Source organism: Heterocephalus glaber, unplaced genomic scaffold, assembly GCF_053883595.1.
Source record: "Heterocephalus glaber isolate CG9 unplaced genomic scaffold, H.glaber_assembly_v1.0 deba00001803, whole genome shotgun sequence".
NCBI classification, from domain to species: Eukaryota; Metazoa; Chordata; class Mammalia; order Rodentia; family Bathyergidae; genus Heterocephalus; species Heterocephalus glaber.
This window is the reverse complement of record NW_028258478.1, coordinates 318838-344744: the sequence shown is the minus strand read 5'-3', so window position 1 is coordinate 344744 and position 25907 is coordinate 318838. Positions and strand designations below refer to the sequence as shown.

Below are 25907 nucleotides of genomic sequence, written 5' to 3'. Positions count from 1 at the left end.
GTTTTAATTATTTACTAAACTGTTATGTAAGTACATGTTCCTACAGGGATGAACATCTGTAAGATTTTTACCTTCAAACCTAAAAAAAAGGGGGCAACCCACCTTCTGGTCCCTCTTCTGTCTCTCTTACCAGCTTTATCTCAATAAATTTTTACTACTCAAAAAAATTAAAACAAAGATAATATTTTAATAATATCATCTAAACAGAAGTGATGGCAGCAAAATATTGTGAATATATTAAATACCACTGACTGTATATTTTAGGACTTTGGTTTTTATATTAGGAATTACATATATTTTAATAAAAGCAATAATAACAAAATCAAAGTATCTCAATCTCCCCTAACCCTCTGCTCATCAACATATGGTTAACTTTAATCTAGATCCCAAGTTTATTATGAAAAAACATAACCTATAGTTTTTGAGCAAATGGAGTAAGAAACAAGTAACTCTAAAGCAGGGTCTTTTGTTATGGAGATATTAACAACCATCACTAATTCAATGTGAAATAGCTGTATACTGTGTATCTATACAACTTTTTATCTTACACAAAGTCTCACTGTGTAACTTAGGCTGGCCTTGAATTCAGAATCTTTCTACTTTAGCCACATGAATGCTAGGATTATTACAGGTGTGCAGTACATCAGATTTATAATATTCTCAATGTTCTCAAAAACCATTTCAGAAAAGGGAAATTTATCTCAAGTGTTGAAAAAACTGTAACAATTCTTTGTACAAAATAAAATTTAAAAAAAATTTCAAGAACATGCAAGTCAAAAGTTCAGCAATTGGCTTTTAACTACTCTGAAGTTAAAACTAATAAAACTGACAGTAACAGTTTGCATTTTACTGATGTACAGAAGAAATTAAGAAACCAGCTTATTAAAACTGCATTTTTTCCATAAACAAGTGTTAACTACTAATATTAAATACGTTAAGCATTTAACAAGAAAATATTTTCACTTTTATTTTTACATGTTATTCTCAAGTACACATTTACAATACTATTACACTTCCTTGTATGAATTTATGTACTGTATGTCAGGCATTTTACAGTGTGTACAGAGAAAGGGTCATATAATATTTAATAGGCAATTCAATGAAACAATAACTTATGTTCTTATAAGAATTTGTACCTTTTGAAAATCTTAAACCAATTTTAGCTTTGCTAATCAAATTTAAGCATTAAAACCAGACTATAACATATATAATAAGCACAATTTCATTCTTTATACAAATGTATTTGCTGATATTCACTTAAACAAACTTACTTATTACCTTTTAAAGGTTTTAATATTGTGCTTAAAAAACAAAATCATGTATGACTTCAGACTATGTGGAAAATAACATATAAAATGTTCTCTTTACCTTTCAGTTTATTTTAAAAAACATAAATAAGCTACTTAAATTAATTTTACAGGATGCTTTTAAATTTCTAACTTTAGATTTTTTGCTTAAATATTTTCTTTTACTTAAAAGTCAAATTCAAATGAGATTTAAGACTCTCAAACACACAAATATTAGTTTCCAAGGTCTGTATAAAAGACATAACTAAAAACTGGGAATTCATGTAGAGAATAAGAAAGTGTAAGAGGTTCCAACATCCATTCCATGGCATTTATTGGCATTACGTTTGAATTCCAATGTGTCTAAAGCACATTAGAAGTAGAATATTCTCTAGCATTTCAGAAGCTGTCAAACACCAAAGAATATTTTGATTTCTCATTCTGTAACTTTTGAATATGCTATTGTAGCACAGTGAAAAATACAACCACTTGAGAGTAAACGTGGAAGGAACCACCACAATGAAGCCAAAAAAGGAGCTTATGACATAAGGGAATTATTATTCTAATTTCCCATTTTATTCCAGATACATATATGCCAGCAGCTAACTTATGGAAATTAAAAACTGTTTTCTGGTCTCCAAAATTCCTAATAACGTAATTCTAATTAACTGAATAAACTGTAACTGTGCATGAGTTACTTAACAGTTTAAAAATGCCAACTATTAAATTAAACAAAAATAAAAGATGCAGTGATGTTCCAAGGTAACAGATTTTCATTCACTCTACCATTTTTATCTTCTAATCAAAATCAGCACGTACACTCAGTCTTTTAAAATTTGTTAACTAAGAAATGAGAAAGCAGGTGGAACTTGCCAACTCAAGTTGTGACTGGTATTCATTCTGTTCAGAGCCATTACTTTCTCTTAGTCATCATTCTCTCTCAAAAAACAAAGTTCCATCATAGAATTCTCAGAGAACCAGTACAGCCATGTCTGGATTACCTTTCCAGATCTTAAGGTATGAAGCTGAAATTTTATGAGAATATTCTACCTAGAAAGATCTTAACTTGCATTTTTCAATTAACAGAAAGAAACAGTTTCCTGTTGGCCTTATTTTATTTTTAATTCTTCACCTGAATTTTAATTTCTCTGAAACAACAAGTTCATACATTTCCTGGATCTTTCAAGTTGTATTAAATTTTATATTTTTTGTCACAAATTTAAAATTCTGGCTGGGATTCAGCTCAGTGGCATCCACAAGCCAAGGTCCTGAGTTCAATCCCAGGTATAAAAAAAAAAAAAAGTTTAAAATTGAGGCCAGGCATGGTGTTGCAACTTGCAGTCCCAGCATTTGGGAGACTGAGGAAAGAAGACTGTCAAATTCAAGGCCAGTCTGGAATAAAGAGTTCAAGACTCTGACTCAAAAAAAAGAAAGACAATTGGGGGAGGTTATCTGTGCAAACAGGAAATAAGTAACTCAAAAATCTAAATTTTATGGTACATTTTACACACATGACAAAACCCCTTATAAATCCAAAAATTAAAAGACTGCAAATTCAACCTGCAATCTCATTTACATAACTACTTCAAGACAAAAGGAGATAAAAGCAAGAACAGTAATACACAAAAATTTCAGTAAGATTTTTCTAAAAGTTTGCTATGATTGAAAAAAAGATAAAAACACTACAATATCAGATTTTTAAGAAGTATTTTTTGCCTACTAAACAAAATGAAACAAACCCAGTCAATGTTCTACAATCAGCAGTGTTAAAACACTCAACGGTCAGGCAATTTGAAAATATTAACCAAGGAAATGACAGCCACATCATGACAACAGAGACTGGACAGTAAAAATAAATCTCCCATTTGGACCCAATGCCTAATGTGAAAATTTTGTCAAAAATGGAGTCAAAATGACTATTTTTAGAATTATCAATCAAATTATTCTGTCTTAGGAGAGAGAGTACTTTCAAGATGAATAGTAAAGGTTCTAAGATTAAAAATTCAGTATAGAAACAAGAATTACTGTATTATAAGCAATTTGGTTGTTTTTTCATTTATTAAATAAACTGAGTAGAATCCAGAACACCCTCTTGAAAAAGATGTAGACAACTAAAAAAATAGTTATCTGTACACCAGATTAATTAACATACAGCATCCTATGTGACAAGAATAAAGGCCTTTAAAATGAATTTCTCCATTCAAGGCAGTTATTTTAACAAATGTCTGTAGAACTACTGTTAGGGCAGGCCCATTTCTTTATGATGCCTCATTATGTGCTGGTTCTTTTCTGAAGGTCTTCGAAAGCCTTTCTTGCAGTAGTCACACCGATGAGGATAGTCTTTTGTATGAATGGAAATAACATGTCGCTTAAAGCCTGAGGCATCCGTAGTGCTGTATTCACAGTACTCACACTGATACACTTTCCGGCCACTGTGTGTCTTCATATGCTTTTTAAGCTCATTCTGTTGCCTAAATCCCTTTCTGCATCTCTTACACCTAAATGGAAGATCTTTAGTGTGAACTGAGAGAATATGGCGACTTAGTACAAATGGATCTGCAATCTTAAAGTCACAGTGTCTACACTGGTGCATTTTTTTACCCTTGTGGGCAGCCATATGTTTCTTGAGTTCAGAAGGCCTGTGAAAGCCTTTGTCACACATGTCACACTTATGGGGGTAGTCTTTTGTGTGAACTGAAATTATATGTCGCTTCAAATCACTTGAATTTGAACTCTTGTGGTCACAATGCAAACAATGGTGTGTTTTGCTTTCTTGGTGGATAACAGCATGTTGCTGTACCTCTTTGGCATCTGAGAAGGTCAGAAGACAAACGTCACATTTGAATGTCATCTCTCTACTATGCTTAGTTTTAACATGTGTTTTCAAGTTAGAAGAGTCTGCAGATCTATATTCGCAATATTGGCATTGGTATGGCTTCTCCCCAGTATGAATTCGCATGTGCTTTTTAAGCTCTGATGGATGACGAAAACCTTTACCACATTCTACACAAATATGAGGAAAGTTCTTGCTGTGGACTGCCAAAAGGTGGCGATTCAATAACCCTTGTTCAGCTGTCTCATAGTGACAGAATTTACATTTGTGCATTTTATTGGCTTTTTCCTTGTGAACCATTTTGTGAGTGAACAAAGCCCCAGCATGAGATAAATGTTTTCCACACTCATCACATTCAATGGCCTTCTCTGCCCTGCTGGTCAGCTTGTGGCTCTCCAGATGATTATGTAAGCTTATCTTCTTGTTGGTAGTGTAATCACAGTCAGTACAACAGTATTTCTTCTTCATAAGGTGTTCAGGATGGTTTTTCATGTGCCTTTTCAAAAAACCTCTTGATTTAAACTTCTTCCCACAGATCATACAAGGATATACAGTCAAAGGATGTCCATCAGGACCAATAATAATTGCTAAAAATGGACAAGTAAAGAGTATGAATGGTGTTTCAAAGATTTAAGTGTGTTTTCTAAACATTATTGGCCAATTACACCTAAATTTTTAATACTCACTTTTTGATGTAAGGTATTGTAACACAGTAATAAAATGAACCTGGTCTAGTTCAGTATGACTACTCTAATCTCACTGTCAACAACTAAAATGAAAAATCAAGCAATAATGAAGCTGCATATACTTAGAAATCTGTGGAAAATCAATTATAAATAAAGGTCAACATTTCTAATTTGTTATTAAAACCATATTTATACTTTAATCATAACTACAAAAATTTTATATGAAAGTCAATATACAAAACAATACAGAAAATATATTCTATGACCAAGTAAAATACATTCCTGCTCTTCTATAAATTATGTTTTACACTAAAATAACTAGACTACTGAAATTTATTTATTTAAAGTTAATTAACAGCTGGGTCTGATAGCACATGTCTATAATTCCAGAATTCTTAGAAGTTGAGGAAGGAAGGTCCCAAGTTTGAGGCCATTCTGGGCAACTCAATGACTTAGGGTGATCCTGTCTAAAAAATAAAGTAAATAAGTAAAGCTGGATAATGTAGTGCATGTGAAGGCCCTGGGTTCAATTAATTTAATAAACTAAACTAATTAAAGTAAACTAAAACATGTGATTTATTTTTATTCTCATGAATATCACCTGAGATTTTAATTTTCTTTTTCCTTAATGTCTTAATCCACAGTTTTTTTATCCAGGGAAATCATGAATGCTACTGAGTTATAAAAATTATTATTTTCAGGGCCAGGGATTTAGCTCAGTGGCACCGTACCTGCCTTACAACCACAAGGTCCAGAGTTTAATACCTGGTACCAAAAAAAAATTATTTTCAAATTCAGTAAACAAAAACTACATGTAGCCTAGCAGCTAAAATACTACCACTGTGAATATATACTAGAGTTTCCTCTGAGACCTCATAGAGCACATTGTGTCATAGAACTAATGTGCCATTACCTGTTTGGTACTGCCTGGAAACAGGTCGTCTCCTTTTCTTCGGTTTTTGCTTAGCCAGCCTGCTAACGCCTGCAGATTCATCTATGTGCAAGAGGGCACTTGCAGTGCCATTCCGGTTTTCAATTCCATCAGAATTATTACCTAACAATGTGCATTAAAAACATACAGCATTATAAATAAGAATTATTAACTATGACAATGAGAAGCCATGACATCCCACCCATGAATGACAAAAATTCCACATTTTAAGTACCAAGTTTTATAAACATATTTACAGCAAGACTACAGGAAATTCTTAGCTTCCAAATCCAGTAGAATTTTGTCCTGTGAATTCCTTTGTAATCTCCCAAAACTGTAAAACCATGAGACAAGTATAAACAAGATAAAAAAAAAAAAAAAAATCACCTTTAAAGCCTGAGTACTTCCTATATAATAGGTATGAAAGAAATTCGTATTATAATTTAAAGAAAGATATAAACTCTATAACTGATTTTTTTACTTTTTTTTTTGGGTACCAGAGATCGAACTCAGGACCTTGAGCTTGCGAGGCAGGCGCCAGAAGCACTTGAGCTAAATCCTCGGCTTTGATTTTTTTCACTTTTGTTTAGATCGTCATACTGATTACTTTATGTTTCCAAAATCCCAAGATCACATAAATCATTTTTTTATAAGTAGATATTTAAAACTACTCATTCTTCAAGTTTCTATGTGACTTACCATAAGCTGCTGCCCATGCAATTGGCATGAAAGCTTTCCTATCACTGTCATCCATTTGCTGTTCATGCACAGCAGCAGCAGCTGCTGCTGCAGCAGCAGCATCCTCCTCACCTACAATCACTTCCATATAAACCTCATCAGTGATGTCAGCAACATCTAAATATAAATTAATAAAATTTTTGACAATCAGATTTACAGATAAAAAGGAAAAATACAGTAACAGTAAATACTTCACCATAACTTGTTTTCCTATGATGTCTTTCAATAGAAAATAGTATATACAATCTCTAAAATAATGGCTTTAATTTTTTCAAGTAATGGTTGCATTAAAAAAAGGAATTACAGAAACATAAAATCCCACAAAAAGGCCACCTACTTACTTAAGTCTTCATCTTCCTGATGAGAGTCACTCACGGTCATATAAACCATCTTTTCCCTAGGCACATGAATACTGCTGTTCTGATCAAATACCTCAACTCCATGACCATTCTCGGGCTCACTCTCCACAATGTCTACAGTTCCACCTAGGAGGGAAGACACAACTCCAAAGATTTGCTTGAAATGTCATCTCATTTTATTTCAACAAGATGATTATTTTACAGTATTTTTATATTACATGAGAAATATGTCTTAAAAGTTAATTTTCCAAACTAAAGAACACCCAGTTTTAAAAATCTAAAAGTAATTAAGTTAAGCAGTTTGAAAAAGGGACACACAAAATTTTAACAGTTTCCTGTTACCTAAGTCATCCTCTCCAGATTCAGCTTTAAAAATGTACACCTTGATAACTTCAGGACAAGTGCCATCCACTTTACAAGAATCAATTTCTGACTCTGTATCCATAGTCACCCCAGTGAAACTGTCATGTTCTATTTTCCCAGCATCATCCACTGCAAAAGCAGGAAACACACCATAAACAATAATAGCTGGTAAATGAATAAAAATGATACTATTTTTGAAAGTCTTTTATTCTTACAAATATAATCATTAACTTGATTCACATAAAATCATTTTACCTAGAAAAGTATATGTTGTAAATGCATTTAAAAATAAATGAAATCTTAAAAATATTACACATAATTCAAATTCTTCATATCCTACAAATTTAATAAAAGAAATAAAAGGATATATTGCATCTTCACTTATCCATAGGTAAAAGCCTTACTCTATTAGTTATTCTTCAATGTCCTGGATCAGTGTCCTCTCAGTAAAATCAGCAAACATCAGCTGTTGTTTTGTTTTGTTTTTTGGCAGTGCTAGGACCTCTTGTATGATAAGCTCTCTACCACTGAGCTACATTCTCAACGTTGAACACTAGTCCTAATGTATTAGAAAGTTTTTAAAAACATACAATAGGATTACCAGAAAAATACACACAGAGAAAATCAATGGGTTCATGACTCAAGCACAATGTATATAAATCAACTAAAGCTGTAATGAGAGTGAAATTTTATTTTATTTTTTTGAGAGACTGGGGATGGAACTCATGGGTGCTTCGTCACGGAAGTAAATCCTCAGCCCTTCTTATTTTTAGACAAGGTCTAAATCACTTGCCTAGCCTGACCCTGGAACTTGTGGTTCTCCTTTCTCACTCATCTTCCTAAACAGCAGGGGGTTTCAGGCATCTGCCACTAATGCTGCCCTTTAATCCTATTTTTTAACACTGGTTTATAAACACAAAACAGATTTTGAACATATACACTCATAATCTTTTAAAAAGTCCAAAACTATTTTTTCCCAGGAAAAGTCTTGTATATGTTCAGATAAATTTAATATTTGAAAAGCCAACATTAAAAAGCAAAATTATGGGTCAGGCATAGTGGCACACACTGGCAGGAGGACCATGACTTTAAAGCCAAGTTCTAGGCCAGCCTGAGCTTCATAATGAGGTACAGCGATCAAAAACAAAACAAAACAAAATTAAAAAAAAAAATCTTTCAGTGACATTTAATCTGATTAGAACCAAGAATTAATCTGATTAGAACCAAGAATTAATCTAATTAGGAACGAAGGACTGACTGTTTTAAAGGAAGTATCCAAAAATCTTTTTTCATATAAACATGGGAATTACTTTATTTTCAATAAAGAACCTCAATCTTCTGGGCCATTACCAAAAACAGCTGGTTTTATAGTTATTTGAAAACTGCATTTTAATAATTTGTTCTCAAAACAAATGTCACTAGCTGACTTCACTTTAAAGTAACTTAAATAACAACAAAAATTACACGTCTAGACCAAAGCAGAACTTACTACAAACTTTAGTATGAAACTGAAGATACTTTAATTTTTGTAAAATTAATTAAAAAAAAGCTTTAAAAAAACTCTTGCAAAGCGATGATAAAATAGTAACACTGAAAGAGTTTAGAGACTCAGAAAGAAATAGTTTAGCAATAATACACTATGCTATAAAAAGAAAGGATTTCTTATCCAGGCTAAAAGCAAGTACCACTTTGTTATGGTCAAGTCTAACCCTTGTCCCACACAGTCCCAAATAGCTGGTAATCCTGTATTTTAACATTACTATGTGATTTTTATTTTCTAAGAAAGAACTAAATTTTCTACCTCTCCATTTTAAATGGAATGTTTTATATTTATCCTGGGGAATATATGTATTATTTCCATGACATACTTACTTAGTGCTTGACTGCCTAGGTAACAATGGCTTGCTTCCATGTAAGGGAGGATGCAATACAGTGTTAATTCCCACCTCCTGACACCACCAGTCAGTAGAACTCAAACCCATATGAATCATATCATAGCCCCTCATGTAACTTGACAAGTAATATGAGGCAATTACTATAATCAGTGGTTCTATTTTCCTACAGGTGTGTGGCTATGAAGACAGGTATTTATCACTATTACATGGATATGTACATTTTTTCCATTTAATTATTAAATGGCTTAGTTTCTGTTATTTCAGAGTAATTTAGTAAATTCTAAAGTTCTCTGGCACCAATAGTATAGAAAGTACAAAATCATTTTGTCTCATCAGACAAGCAAACTGAAAAAAATGCAAAAAGGAAGGTTTTCTTGTTTGCTTTTTTTTGAGGAAGGGTCTCACTATGTAGTTCAGGCTAGCCTTGAACTCACTATGTAGCTCAGGTTGGCCTCAAACTCAAGGTAATCTTCCTGCCTCAGCTTCCCAAGTACTAAGATTACAGGCGTGTAATATCACGGTCAGAAAAAGTTTTGTAACGTATATGCCTTAACTCAGTATTATGTGTTTTATATTTGGCCCAAGACAATTCCTCTTCACTCAGTGAATTCCAGGCAAGACAAATGGTTGGACACCTATTTAAGGCTCTAAACTGTTTCCCAAATGTCTCAGACATATAGGGCTTTTAAAGGACGGATTAATTTGAAAGAAGGAATTATCCATTGCTAAGTTTAGAGGCAGGCCCTTATGGGAGGAAATCAATCAATGTCCTATGAAGAATGTATCTTTTCTCTGGCTCTTTCCCTCTCACTCGGATGAGGGTAGCAGCTTTTTCTTGACATGTGATTGCTGCCTTAGAGGTACCCAGCCATGGACTTCACTTCTGAACCAAGTGAGTCAAAATAAATCCGTCAGTCATGTCCATCAGAAATTTTATCCCAAAGACAGAAAGAATATGAAGGGAGAAATGAATAGAAATATGAAATAATACGAAGGTAATAAAACATATTCTTCAATTTTGCTATAATCTAGAGCACAGGCGGAAAATGTGCCCAAGTACTAAGGAAAAGCAAAATCATAGATGCCTTGAACACATAGAGGGCTGAAACATAATCCTAACAAGCTGAACGTTTTTCACTATGTCAAAACTACAAAGACGTAAAAGGAGCAAATATACATATGAAAATATGTTCAGTATCACTGGTCATTCAAGAGATGCAGATGAAAACAACACTGAGATTCTACTTCACCCCAGAAAGAATGGCTGCTATCAAGAAATCAACCAATATGAAATGCTGGTGGGGTTGTGGGGAGAAAGGAACCCTTCTCCATTGTTGGTGGGAGTTCAGACTGGGGCAACCACTGTGGAAATCAGTGTGGAGATACCTCAAAGAAGTAAGACTAAAGGGTCCATTTGACTCATTTATTCCCCTGCTGGATATCTTTCCCAAAGAATTAAAAGAACCTTACCACAGCGATATATGGGGACCCATATATACAGCGGCACAGTTTGTAATAGCTAAAGCCTGGAAACAGCCCAAATGCCCATCATCTGCAAACTAAATAAAGAAGATGTGGTATTTTATAAAATGGAGTACTACTCAGCCATAAAGAACAAGAAACTAGAGACATTTATAGCTAAATGGATGCACACTGAGGCCATACTCTTAAATGAAATAAAAAGGACACTCGTGTAAATGCTAAATAGTTCCTCTGGTATGAGAAACTTAAAGTGTAAATAAGGATTAAAATGATTAAAATGAATAACTGATAATTTGAAATAGGAAGAAAAGGTCCAAAGAGGTAGGGGAAGTGGGAGGGGTAGGGGATAGGAAAGAAAGGAAAGGAAAAATTATGAGAAAAGGGAAAAATGGAAACAAAGTCTATGTAAATAGGGAAAAGTGGAGGGGGTGAAGAGTGCACAGGTAATGGGGAAAAAAATAAAACCAAGATACATCATGTAGAGGTACAAGCAGCCAATGATAAATGTAAATGTATTGTATACCTAAAATGTACCAATAACAGAATTTAAGGGAAAAAAAACCCTGATCTCTTGACATAAATCAATGAATTTAAAGCCATACTCCATTGAGGATCCTTATGGGATGTCTGAAACCTGTGCTATTAAGCTGAGCATGATAAGATCAAGTTGGCATATTTGCCATGAGACAGTATTCTGGGGATTTTACCATGTCCCATAGGAGGCTATATGTTAGAAAAGTATGAAGAACAAGGACAAGTAAGCAAGGCAGAAACAGAAGCAAACAAAGCTAAATATGAAAGTCAACATGAAGGAGAAACCCATCAAATTCCAGTATCAGAGGAAGGCAGCATCCTTTATGCTCAAGGCCCAGTAAACAGTATCTTGGGAGAATACTCAGAGGGAGCCAGTATTAGACAGGCAGCCAGACCCTTCGGATATGCTCTTAAACTATTCACCCAACCCATTGGGATAGAGAAACTAGCAGGTGAGATATTCATGGACTAGGGTACCAGAGAAACTGGAAATCAGAGAATCACTTAAGAATTGTGACTGACGTAGCTCCAAGAGACCAATGGGAAAGTAAAGGCCAGGGAATAGTCTTGATAGTGACACAGAGACAGACACTAAGAAAGCCCGACTTTAGGAAGTTATAGGGGCAGGCCAGGACTACAACCAGTAATACTGGAGATTAAGAACATGAGGAAGTAACTGGATGAACAACAAAGCAGGCGCTCCCCTACTCTTCTCCTAAACAACAAGGAGTAGAACTCTCCTAATCTCAGCAAAATGCTGCTAACCACAAGCCCTAAGGCACTAGTCAGTAGGCTGCAAAATGATGCTCTGAATCATGTGGTGAGTGATGCAAGGAAAAGAGCTAGAGAGGTATGACTTAGCTACAAGGTGTGGTGAGGGGCACTAACGGAAGTAGGGATTATGGAGAAGAGTGAAAACCAAGAAAGGCCTTTTAGGAATCAGAGGAAGACTGAGTACTGGCCCAAACACACTGCACCACTGCCCCTTCCAGCTCAACTGAAAGGGTCAGATCACAAGACAGGGGCAAAAATTTTCATCTAACCACCTCAGGTATGAAGATTAAACTAAACAAAACACACTGGGTTGGCCATACTCATTCATTAGCAGGTCAGAGATCAAATCACAGGAAGGGAGCTAGTTCTGAGTTGCAAGGGTTAATAGGCTCAATGAGGCTTTGAAGAGTGAAGTACAGGAACAAGCCAGAGATACAGTAAATCCAAACACTTCTAGAAGCGAAAGGTTCTTCATTTGTGAACACAAGGCAAAGAGTGAAATGACTGAATTCACAAATGAAGTATAAACAGAATTTTGTGTTTTTGTTAACTGCATGTTTTTTATTTGTTTTGTTCTCCTCTCTCCTCATTCCTCTCCCTTTTCCCTTTCTTCCCTCCCTTCACTAACCTTCCTCTTTATCTCCCCCTCTTTGCCTCCCTCTCTCTTCCTTCTTCCCTCTCCCCCTATCCTGTCTTCTTTTCATCTACAGTTATATGAGGCAGGTGTCTGCACATATAAAAACAATAATAAAAAGTCCTCTACCCATTATTAAAATAATACAAAATTCAGCCTCTTATCTTTGTTTAAATTCCTGTTATCTTATTTCTCCCTTTCTTCCTTCTAATCTATTTCCTTATTTTTCTCTTCCTTCTTCCTTCCTTTCAGCCCAGGCTTCCTATTTATAGATGATGATACAAATAAGAGTAGTTCTCCCTTTGCAACACAGCCACTAGGACTAATCCTATTATGCTGAGTAGTTTGAAAAAGTGTAGAAAAACCAAAACAACCAAAGCCAAGACACAACAACTAAACAGATCTTCATACTAGCAATAAAGTTTTTCTACTGTAGCTGATCCTCAAACCTCAACACAAATAACAGAAACATGACAAAACAAAGAAACCAATTGCCTCCAGAAATTAACTTCCAAAAGTTAGTATCATAAGCACTGATACAAAGTAAATTTTAAAAACCAAATATTAAAATGTTTGAAAGAATCAAAGAAACTAATAAGGAGATCCATTAAGATATTCAGGGAACTCAAAGAGATGTAATCATATAAAAGACTTAAATGACAAAATGATCAGGGATGAGAAAGAAATAAGAAGCTGGGTGAACTAAATAAGGAAGATGCTAGGAAATATGAAGAATTACTAGAGATCTTAAAATTCAGGGTATAAAAAATTCTATTCAAACTATGGACAGCAGAAATGGTGAACATGAGGTGTATCAGAACTGAAAAGTTACATCTGAAGCACCACATCCTTTAAAAACAAGAGCCCATAAAAACTGGATAGACAGCTGCTGGATGACTCAAAAAAAAAAAAATCTAAGAATTTTAGGAGTAAGAAAAGATTACAAAATAGCATAAGGTATGAAAATTTATTTATAGAAATCACAGCAGAAAAATTTCCAAGTCCAGGGAAAGAATCCAACTTCCGGAAAAATGAGCCAATTAGAACCTGATGTATTTAAGATCAGGAAAGAACCTTTCCTCCATGTACAAGTAAAATCCCAGAGATCCATACACAGGAACAATTCTAAAAAGAAAAGCATCAAATATTTCGTAAAAGAAAGCTATAACATAAATCTAACATAAGACTTCTGGTTTCTTAGTTCACTGAAAGTTTTGTACATAATCTATTTCTTCTAAGACAGATTTTTTATCTGTCTTGTACTGAGTAACTATTTTGAAGATGATACTACTGTTATTATTTTGTTGTGAAATATTTATTTTCATTAAAAAAACCTATCATGGTAAACATTTAAACAAAAGGAAAAAGTAAAGGAATTGACAACACCAAATACAATAGTATTCACTCAATATCTTTTGCTAATTGCTCTCAATGTAGATAGATGGTCTTAAGCCTATAAGTGAAATAAATAGGACGCACATGTGTTTAAATACCAAAGTTTCTCTAGTGTGAGAAACTGAAAGTATAAATAAGGATTAAAACTAATAATTGATAATTTGAAATAGGAAGAGAAGGTCTAAATGGGTAGCGGAAGTGGTAGGGGAAGGGGAAAGGAAAGAAAGGAAAGGAAAAATTATGAGAAAAGAAAAAAATGGAAACAGTCTATGTAAATAGGGATGGGTGCACAGGTAATGGAGGAAAAATAAGAACCAAGATACATCATGTACAGGTACAAGCACCCAATGATAAATGTAAATGTATTGTATACCTAAAATGTACCAATAAAAGAATTTAAGCAAAAAGACAAACTGGCAAACTAGATCAAAAAAACTCCAACTGCATGTTGCATAGAAGAGACATACCTTATCCATAAAACACATAAATGAAAGTTAAAAGATGGAAAACAATACTCCATGCAACAAGTGCCTGAAAACAACGAGGAGTAGCAACTAGAATCATATTTTTAGACAAAATAAACCCCATGCCAAAACTGATCAAAAAGAGATAAAGGAGGTCACTATGCAGACAATAGGAAAAATTCACAAGAAAAAATAACTGTAAATATGTACGTTCAAGAATGCACAGCCTATTTCACAAATACTGCTAGATTTAACAGATAAACATCCACACATTCACAGTTCAGTTCAATATTCCACTATCACAAATAGGTTGTCATACTCCACCCAAATTCAACAAACATCACAGAACCACACATTCGAACAAATGGAAGTAACAGATTATCTAGTGTTCAGATGAACAGAATATGTGTTTTTCTCAGCAAAACACCAAATTTTATCCAAAGTACACCACATTAGCCTGGAAAGCAACTTAATAAATTCAAGACAATGAAAATAATCTCATGAATATTAAACCATATCACAATTAAACTAAAAATTGACAATCAAAATCAGAAAGTGCACAGACATAGAGATCAAATCATACATTATTTTTGGTACCGGGGATCAAACTCGGGTCCTTGCACTTGCACAGCAGGCAGCAAAAGCACTGAGCTAAATCCCTGGCCCACAAATCATACATTCTTAACCAATGGATCACAGAGGAAATTAAAGAAGAAATCAGACAGTTCCTTCAATTAATCGGAATCTATGGGACACAATGAAAGCAGTCTTACAAGGGAAATTCATAGCAGTGAATACACATATTAGGAAAACAGAACAAGCCCAATTAAACAACCTGACGCTGAACCTCAAAAGCTTCTAGAAAAAGAAGAGCAGGACAACCCCAAAGCTCATACAAGGGAAGAAATTACAAAGATTAGAGGAGAAATCAATGCAATAAAGACTAAGAGAACGATACAAAAAATCAATGAAGCCAAGAGTTGGTTCTTCAAAAGAATCAACAAAATTCACAAACCTTTAGCCAATCTTGTCAGAGAAAGGAAAGAAAAGGCCTAAATCCATGCAATTAGGAATGAAAAGGGTGAAATGACAACAGACTCAGAAGAAATACAGAGAATCATCAATACCTAATTCCAGAACCTAAATGCCAATAAGATGAACAACACAGAAGAAATGGACAGATTCCTAGATACATATGAATTATCAAAGTTGAACAAAGAAGACCTAAAAATTCTGAACAACCCAATATTAAACCAATGAAATTAAAAATGTAATTAAAAACTTATCAACTAAGAAAAGCCTGAGCCCTGATGGCTTCACTGCTGAATTCTACAAGACATTTAGAGAGGAACTGCTGTCATTACTGTATAAACTCATTAATGAAATTGAAAGGGAAGCAATATTCCCAAATTCATTCCTGGAAACAAGCATCACCTTGATCCCCAAAGCAGAGAAAGACCCAACTGAAAAAGAGAACTATAGGCCAATCTCACTCATGAATATAAGATGCAAAAATCCTTAACAAGATAATGGCAAACAGAATGCAGAAGATCATCAAGAAGATCATACACCCTGATCAAGTGGGATTCATCCCAGGGATGCAGGGATGGTTCAATATATGAAAATCAATCAATGTACTACACTATATCAATACAGCCAAGGACAAAAACCATACAATTATCTCTATAGATGCAGAAAAGGCATTTGACAAAATCCAACATGCATTTATGATAAAAACCCTACAAAAAATTGGAATAGATTGTCTCTACCTCAAACTGATAGAAGCCATCTATGAAAAACCAACAGACAATATCATAATAAAGGGTCAAGAACTGAAATCCTTCACATTAAAACCAGGAACAAGACAAGGATGTCCACTATCACCACTCTTGTTCAATATAGTTCTGGAAACATTAGCCACGGCAATTAGACAAGAGAAAGAAATAAAAGGAATAAAGATAGGTAATGAAGAAGTCAAACTGTCATTATTTGCAGATGACATGATACTCTATATAGAAGACCCCAAGAACTCCACCAAAAGTCTTCTAGACTTAACCAAATTCAGGCAAGTAGCTGGTTACAATGTCAACACACAAAAATCAATAGCTTTCCTCTACACAAATGACAGACTCACTGAGAGAGAAATAGGGCAAATAACTCCTTTCACAATAGCATCCAAAAAACTGAAATACCTAGGAATCATCCTAATGAAAGAATTCAAAGAACTCTTCTCTGAAAACTATAGCACTCTGAAAAGAGAGATTGAAGATGATATCAGAAAATGACATCCCCTGCTCCTGGGTTGGAAGGATTAATATAGTGGAAATGGCCATACTTCCAAAACTGCTATATAAATTTAATGCAATTCAGATTGAGATCCCAGCAGCATACTTCATAGACCTCGAGAAAACAATGCAAAAATTCATTTGGAACAAGAAGAGACCCAGAATAGCAAAAGCAATTCTAGGTAACAGAGATATGGCAAGGGGTATCACAATCCCCAACCTGCAACTATACTACAAAGCTACTGTGATAAAAACAGGATGGTACTGGCAAACAAACAGACTTGAGGACTAGTGGAACAGATTAGAAGATGCAGAAACAATGCCAGATACACTCAGCCATCTCATCTTCGATAAAGGAGCCAAACTCCCTCAATGGAGGAAAGATAACCTCTTTAATAAATGGTGCTGGAAAAATTGGGTTTCAACTTCCCAAAGATTACAGCTAGACCTGTATCTCTCACCACGCACTAAACTAAAATCAAAATGGATTAAAGATCTAAATATTAAAATAGAAACTCTGAACCAGTTGGAACAGAGGGTAGGTAGAACCCTTGAAGACATCGGTGTAGGAAAAGATTTTATGAACAAAACCTGAGTTGCATGTGAACCAGCACAAACAATCAACAAATGGGATCTCTTCTTATTAAAAGGCTTCTGCACAGCAAGAGAAACCAGCAGCAGTGTGAAGAGACAACCCACAATGGGGGAAAAAATCTTCACCTGCTCTTCCTCAGACAAAGGTCTACTACCTCGAATCTATAAAGAACTGAAAAAGATCAGACCTCCCAAATTTAAAGACCTAATCCAAAAATGGGAATCTGAAATGAACAGACATTTCTCAGACAAAGAAGGAGAAATAGCAAATAAATACATAAAAAAAATGTTCAACATCACTGGTCATTTGAGAGATGCAAATGAAAACAACGCTGAGATTCCACTTCACTCCAGAAAGAATGGCTGCTATCATGAAATCAACCAATAACAAATGCTGGTGGGGCTGTGGGGAAAGAAGAACCCTGCTCTATTGCTGGTGAGAGTGTAGACTGGTGTAAGCACTGTGGCAATCAGTATGGTGATACCTCAAAGAACTAGGACTGGAAGTCCATTTGACCCCGCTATTCCACTGCTCTTTATCTTCCCCAAAGAATTAAAAGAATCATACCACAGTGATATATGTGCACCCATGTTCATAGCAGCGCAGTTTGTAATAGCTAAAACTTGCAAACAGCCCAAATGCCCATCAACTGGAGACCGGATAAAGAAAGTGTGGTTTTTTTATTAAATGGAGTACTACTCAGCCACAAAAAATGAGAAATTAGAGACATTTATAGCTAAGTGGATGCACATTGAGGCCATACTCTTAAGTGAAATAAATAGGACACACATATGTAAATACCGAATAGTTTCTCTGGTGTGATAAACTGAAAATGTAAATAAGGACTAAATGTATAATAGATAATGTGAAGTAGGAAGAAAAGGGGCAAAGGGGAAGGAAGTGGGAGGGCTAGGGGAAAGGATAGAAGGGAATGGGATTAAAATGAGAAAATGGAAAAATAGGAACAAAATCTTTGTAAATAGGGAGGAATGGAGGGGTTGAAGGGAGGGCTGGGCAATGGTGAAAAATAAAAACCAAGAGATACTATGTAAAGGTGCAAATTTCCAATGATGAATGTCATTATATTGTATACCTAAAATGTACCAATGATTAGAATGAATAATCGATAATGTAAAATAGGAAGAAAAGGCCCAAAGGGGTAGGGGTAGTGGGAGGGCCAGGGTAAAGGAAAGAAGGGAAAGGAAAAATGATGAGAAATGGAGAAAATGGAAATAAAGTCTTTGTAAATAGGGAAGGGTGGAGGGTGTGAAGGGAGGGCTAGGAATGAGGAAAAAATAAGAAACAAGATGCATTATGTAAAGGTACAATTCCCAGTGAGAAATGTAATTGTGTTGTATACCTACAATCTACCAATAAAAGAATTTAATACCAAAAAAAAAAAAAATACATTCTTGACCAATGAATGGTTCACAGAAGAAACCAAAGAAGAAATTAGAATGTCTTATATTCAACAGACCACGACAGCAAAACATACCTGAACCCATGGGACACAATGAAAGCAGCTCTAAGGAAGAAGTTCATACTGGAAAATGTCATTAGAAAAACAGAGTAATCACAGGGATGGGGATTTAGCTTGGAGTTTTCACCACCTGCTGTGCTTGTGCAAGAACACAAGTTCTATCCCCTGTACCAAAAGAAAAATAGAGCAATCACAAATAAATGACCTAATGATGTACCTAGAAAAACATCTGCAATTTAAATTCAAAAACTAAACGAGGAAGGATATTATAGAGATCAGAAGGGAAATTAATGAAGTGGAGACTAAAAATATAAAAAGGATCAATGAGTCAAGAGTTGGTTCTTTGAAAGGATAAAATAAACCTTGAGTCAACCTTATCAAAAGATAGGAAAAATAACAGTGCAATTACACATGAAAAAGGAAAAATCAAATGGACATCTCTGAAATCCATAGGATTTTACAAAAAGCTATTTTGAAAACTTCTATTCCAAAAAACTGGGGAATCTAGAAAACTGACAAATTTCCAACATATAAATTAACAAAACTAAAGAAAACATAAAAATGTAACAGGCAATGAGGGAGTAATATAAAGAAAAAACCCTACCAAGAGAGGGCCAGGATTTAATGGGTTCAATGCTGAATTTTACCAGAGCTTGAGGGGAGAAACATGGCATTACTTGAAAGAAGTACTGCCCTAATACCAAAGATGGACAAAGAATTAAGAAAAGAGAAAGCTAAAAAATTTCCCTAATGAACATAGATGCAAAAAACTTCAAGAAGATTCTTGCAATCAGAACAGAACTGTTAAAAAGATATTATGACCATGCTGTTTATCATCTAAGGCTGCATGGGTATTTAAATGAATTCAACATATCATATAAGCAGAAATACTTACACATATTAACATGATCTTAAGAGATGCAGAAATGCATGTCAAAATCCAACATCCATTCTAGATTAAAAAAAACCTTGATGAAAATAGGTACAGAAAGACATTAAACTGATAAAAGCACATGTAACAAACCAATTGTCACCAGCATACTAAGAGAAAACTAGAAGCATTCCCTCTAATTTCAGGAATAACACAAGGATATATATTCTCACCATTTCTGTTCAAACACGACAGAGCAAAAAGGCAAAAAAGAAAAGGATTCAAATAAAAGAAAGGAAAAAGCCAAATTATCCTTAGTTGCTGAATACATGATCCTTTACATAGTATGACCTCAAGAACTCCATTAGAACTCTCAGAATTAATAAATGCAACAAACAAAGTGGCAGAATAAAAAGCTAGCACACAAGAATCAACAGCAATCCTTTACACCAAGAAAAAATAACACTAACAAGCAAATCAGTAATCCCATTCACAAACAGCTTCAATAAAAATTAAATACCTAAGAATTAACTAAGGAAGTAAAAGATTTCTTCTATATGATAACCCAAAGTGTATCACTCTGAAAAAAAGAGATTTAAGAGGATATTAGCAAATGAAATTACATCTTGTTTTCTTGGTTAGGCAGAATTTTAGTACCATCAAAATGGACATATTATACAAAATGATATACAGATTTATGGCAATTTCAATCAAAATACCATCAGCTTTTTTTCACATTGCTAGAGATAACAATTTTAAACTTGAATGGAGCCAGAAAAACCAAAGCAATCCTGAGCAACCAGAGAAAAGGAGGAAGTATCACAATCCCAGACTGCCACTTTTATTATAAAGGCTAGGTAGTAAAAACAGCATGGTATGGCAGAAAAAAACATGTAGACCAATGGAATTGAAAATAGGATGCAGAAACAATCACAAAACACCTTCATCCACTGACTTTTGCCAATAATACACACTAGAGAAAAGACAACCCCTTCAACAAATGACACTGGGAAAACAACCACACAAAAGAAGACCAAATCCTTTTTTTTTAGAAGATCAAATCTTAATCCATTATTTCTCACCTTTTACTAAACTCAAATAAAAATGAATCAAAGATCTAGATACAAAAATAGAAACACTGAATCTGTTGGAATAAAACTTGGTAAAATTCTTCAGGCATAGGCAAAGGCAAGAACTTCCTGACCCAATCTCCAACTGCATAAGAAAGAACACCAGGTATTAACAAATGTGATTGTATCAAGTAAAAAACGCTTTGGCATAGCAGGATACAACAGAATAAAGAGACAATCTATAAAATAGGAAAAAAAATTTGTCAGCTACTCCTCAGACAGAAGAGATCCAACACTTAGAATATATAAAGAACAAAAACAAAAAAGAACAGTAACAAGAACACCCAGAAAACAAGTAAAAGGCCCCCAAAATGGGTAAGTGAAATGCACAAACCCTTCTCAGAAGACGTACAAATGGCTAATAATGTATGAAAAATCATTTGGCAAACAGTGATATTTTACATTATTCCATCAAAAATAAGTATCATGATGAACTGAAACAACAAACACAAAGAAAATGAACACTTCTTCAGGATTACTGTAAAACTAGCACAATCACTAAGGAAATCAATAAAGAGATTCCCCCAAAAAACTATACCTGTCTCAAAATAAAAAATAAAAATAATAAAAAGGTTTGGAGAGATAGTTCAGTGAGAAGGACCTAGATTTCTACTACTGAAAATCTGTGCTTTTAAAACTGGAATTAAACTTTTAAAAACAGAAAAAAGGATTCTTGAATTCTTGAATAAGACTAAGTCACCCTACTATCGTTTCTGCTTTTTCTTTTTTCTTCACTTTTCAGATAGGATCTTGCTATGTAGTCCAGGCTATCCTCAAACTTCTCTTGCAAATCCTCCTGCCTCCATCTCCTAAATGCTGGGACTACAAGTGGCACATTGTAACTGTGGCTTTAAAAAAATGCAGTAATGAAGAGCTAGAATTTTAGACTAAAACGTTTCTAAAACACAGAAGTGTTATGTTTCTGGAAATGAAGACCACATCTAATAATTACCTCTTGTGTGGCAGCTTAATTCTTTAGTATTTCTAAATCTTTTACCTCACTTTTCCACATAGAAATAAAAACAATGACATTAGTCTGAAGTCAATGACCACTAAGGGGAACAGAGTATCTGTCTTTAGAACTAAACTATTATAATACATATATGTATGTACATCACTGAGTTGCCCAGGCTGGCTGGCTGACACTCAGCTCTCCTGCCTCATTCCCCCAAGTAGCTGGGAACACAAGTATGTGCCACTGAGCCCTCCCCTCCTCCTAGTCACTTCTTTCTCTTCTATCCCTAACTTCTTTTCTCCTTTCTTTCCTCACCCCTTTCCCTTTCCTCTCCTACCATTCTGCCCTTCCCTCAGACCCTTCCCCCCCTTCCCAACTGTTCTTTCTCCTCATTCCCAAGCCCCTTGTTCCTTCCTTTCAAGAATGGTTCTAAACTCAAAATTCTTCTGCTTTATCTTCTCAAATTCTGGGATTACAGACCCAAGCTTCATTTTTAACTAGCTACACAGTTGCCAAGTCACTTAAAGTCAGGTTGTTAAAAGTTTAATACCAACCACCCCAGAAACGTATCTGACTATGTATCTTCTACTTATTACTTCAATTGTTTCTTTGTTTTAAAAGATGGAGTCTTTGGGGGCCGTGGTTTTGCTGCCTGCTGTGCCAGTGCAAGGACCTGAGTTCGATCCCTGGTAGCAAAAAAAAAGAAATACACATAATAAAAACTGCAAAAATAATAGAGCTTTATTATAAAAAAAAAAAAAAGATGGAGTCTCACTATAGTCAGATATAATCCACACTGGCCTCAAACTCAGAGATCCTCACGCCTCAGCCTCCACAGTGCTGATATGACCAGGCATGTGCAACCATGCCCAGCTTCAACTTTGATTTAAAAGTACTTTTTATTGAGATGATGTATCTTATTGAGAAAAGTATTTAAAACATGAATTTAAAGTGTGTTCAAAGAGCATTACTGATAGGAATTAAAATTATAACATTCAGATTAGTCTAGATACATGCAAGTAAAGTAATAGTAAACAGAATGTGTCTTCTAAAAAGAAAAATATTAACCTGTAATAAAGAAAAAAGAAAAAGAAAAGATGAAATTAAAACATTTTTAGATAATCAAAAGACAGAAATACAGACTTTGCAGTAGTGGTCTAACAGACACACTGATCAGTGGAGTAAACTGACAGTACAAAATAAATTCATCCATCTGTGGACATATAACTTTTCACATGAATCTCAAGACAATCCAGTGGGGCAAAAAATTATTTCCTCACCAAATAATGCTGGGATCAAGATTACTCATGACAAAATCTTAGGCTGTATTTGATTTGTTGTTTCTAGCATCCAATATGGTGCTTTACTTTCTTGAATTCAGGTTTGTACATCCAATTCTTTTTTAAAGTGACATATATCAAAAAGAAGATCAACATGACTACATAATAAAAGTTATATTTTTTAAAAGAGAATGAGTCCATCAAGTTTTGATAAGGAGGTAACAGGCTTGTCACACTTTTCATGATTCCATAAACTTCAATCTTTTCCCTTTATCTTTTGCATTTCTAATTCTTTACTTTTGCAGGAATTACTCTATACCATTTTACCTAGCTCTGCAGCTTATCCATAGATTCTAAACTAAAACATAATGCAAGTAAATTTAGGAAATTCTCTTTAATTTTACTGAAGCGTAACTCAATAAAATTTCACCCTTGTTAAGAAAAAGACTTAAAAATGTGGCACTTTCTTGATAATCAAGACTTACAGGAAATCATAAGATAGTCCTCACAGTTGTTTTTGTCATCATCTTGCTGGTCAACAGAGATCCCACTGGCATCAATGACTGCTTCAGAGGCACAATCTGTTACCAATACTTCTTCTGAAACTATATCATTGTTCAGACGGTCAGTTACAATTTCTGTTTCTACAACACTATCATGAGCCACATGTTCAATATGTCCAACTTGTATAGATTCACTTGTCAAAACATGTTCTGGCACAGACACTGAGGCTGACGTAATGTCAGAACCTAAAACATCATCTGAAACTGTGCAATGTGCTAAAGAAGCCTCTTCAGTTACATCATCAGAACCAAACACTTGCTCAGGAATGATGACATTTTCAGATACATCTGCTTCCTCTAAAATATCTGGGGACTGGACATCCTCTATAACAACATCTTCAATAACATCCTGAATTACAACTGAGTCTGGGTCATCGGGAACAAAGTTATGCACAGTTACGTCTGAATTAGAAACAAAAACAGCTTCTTGAACTTCCACTACAATTTGGTCACCATCCATATGTGTAGCATCAGCACCTTGAAAAATGAAAATTAAAATGATAATTTTTAGGTAAGTATGCACAATATTCTCAAATTATACAAATTGTTATTTAATTTCTATCAAACACAATATATCCTTAATGTTCATCAAACATTAAGACAGATTAAAGAAAGGACATTTTTTTAGTTTACTTAAGTAAAAATTACTGTAACTTTTAAAACTCTACCATAAAGGAAAAAAAAAAAACTATGAAAATAAAAATCATGGGGCAATAGACCATAAACATAAAAAAATTTCCTTAACCGCTACAATCTTAATTGATGGTTGTATAAAACAAGCAAATACTACAATAAAACAAATACACCATTTTTCATTGTTTCACTTTTTTCCCCTTCTAGTGCCATTACCCTTCTAAATCATGACAATTTTCTCTTCACCACTCAATATATTTTTTTTCTTTCACTATAATATTTCTATTTTGTGTTCAATAACCCACCAACATCTTCTATTTATGATGGTGGCAATCACAAAAATCAGTCTTTGAATCTAAAATATAAAACAATCAGGCCAATAATGAAAAGGAGGATAGGTTGTCAAAAGTTTAATGAGGAAAGGCACAGGGTAGAACCTAACGGTTGCAGACAAAAATGAATAAAAATGTAACTGCTTTGGGTTGATGAAAGTTAAGCATAGTAGAGACCAGGCATATTCACCACATTACTGATTTCACCATATTACTGTGCCTGTACTATCTCCTCCTCCCGTTTCCCTACATTCCAACTCTTAAGATAGATCTTCAGAATATAAAACATTGTATTTGACATTGTGCAGTTAATAAAGAAATAAAAGTAGAAGCATGAATCACTGACCAAATTTGCACAGCACACAGTATTCAGTAAATGTTATCCTGAATGAATGTTACATACGGAAATAATTCATGTGCATTTGCTATAACATATAAAATAACCATAATGTAAAATAAAACTAATAGGCACGGAAGATCCAAATCAAGAAAAACACATAAACAGACTCATGAGCATTAGAAAATATTCAGTTGATTAGTGTGTCTGGTTCTAACTCATCAGGCTGAGTCCAAGCAAGTTCCTAAATAACTATGTATCGCTGGTCAGGGCTCATATAAACAAGAAGCTTCTTCCAACAAAAATAACTAATGCGGGACAAATTATATTAAAAGCTGTAGAAAGTTAAAACCGATCAATACACACTTGAATTACATGATATAACAAGGAATGTCTAGTTTTAGTTGTCTAAAACTTCTACAAAATGTTTTATACTGTCATCAATGTTCTTAATTCAAATGAAGCAAAAAATCAATGTCACTATTAGGAAGACATAAAATATAAAAACATTCAGTGTAAATATGAGTTAAAACAGTCAATCACAAAGCAAAGTTGCATACAAGTTATGTAACCTTGGGAAAGAAATGTAACTGCTGAAAAATGAGGACAGCAGTATCTGCTGAACACCTCATACCACTGTGGTGATGGTCAAATGGAAAGTATCCTGAAAATCTATGGGAAGTTTCATAATTATTATGCATACAAAAATATAGTACCTGACAGAGTAAATGATCTGTCAAAGATAAATACTGTGTTGGCCACCTGTCTAAAATGTACAGTCCTTCAAAACCTAACACCTGTCCCAATTCTCAGAATTAGTTGTGGCAACATTAAGTTAACACATGTTGAAATTTTTATCCAAAGAACTTCGTTTGTCTTTTAGCCATATTAAATCAAACTTTCTTCACTCACCACTCTCTGTAGTTCTGGCTAGCTTCAAACTTGTTAAATTATCATAAACATCCTCCCTTAGCCTCTCACATGCTAAATTTACAGGCATGTACCATCATGACATCTTCAGTGTATTTTGAAGAAAGAATTTTAATTTTGCATTTGTGATTATCAAATTTAA

The 25907-nt window shown here is 34.3% G+C and overlaps 1 protein-coding gene across 5 annotated transcripts in view; it reads right to left on the bottom strand.

The window, feature by feature from the left end:
* Positions 1 to 2382: 2382 nt before the first annotated feature.
* LOC147820787 (zinc finger X-chromosomal protein-like) overlaps positions 2383 to 25907 on the bottom strand; it is a 54587-nt gene continuing 31062 nt past the window's right edge. For 4 of the 5 annotated variants that reach the window (XM_087203566.1, XM_087203571.1, XM_087203569.1 and 1 more), the window contains 6 exons: positions 23456 to 24010; positions 7176 to 7325; positions 6816 to 6959; positions 6436 to 6591; positions 5719 to 5859; positions 2383 to 4706 (listed from right to left, as the gene is read on the bottom strand). In XM_087203566.1, coding sequence (XP_087059692.1) covers positions 3526 to 4706; positions 5719 to 5859; positions 6436 to 6591; positions 6816 to 6959; positions 7176 to 7325; positions 23456 to 24010 — 2327 coding nt within the window. In that variant the 3' untranslated portion in view covers positions 2383 to 3525. The remainder of the gene's footprint in view (positions 4707 to 5718; positions 5860 to 6435; positions 6592 to 6815; positions 6960 to 7175; positions 7326 to 23455; positions 24011 to 25907) is intronic. The other variant, XM_087203570.1, reaches the window with a different exon arrangement.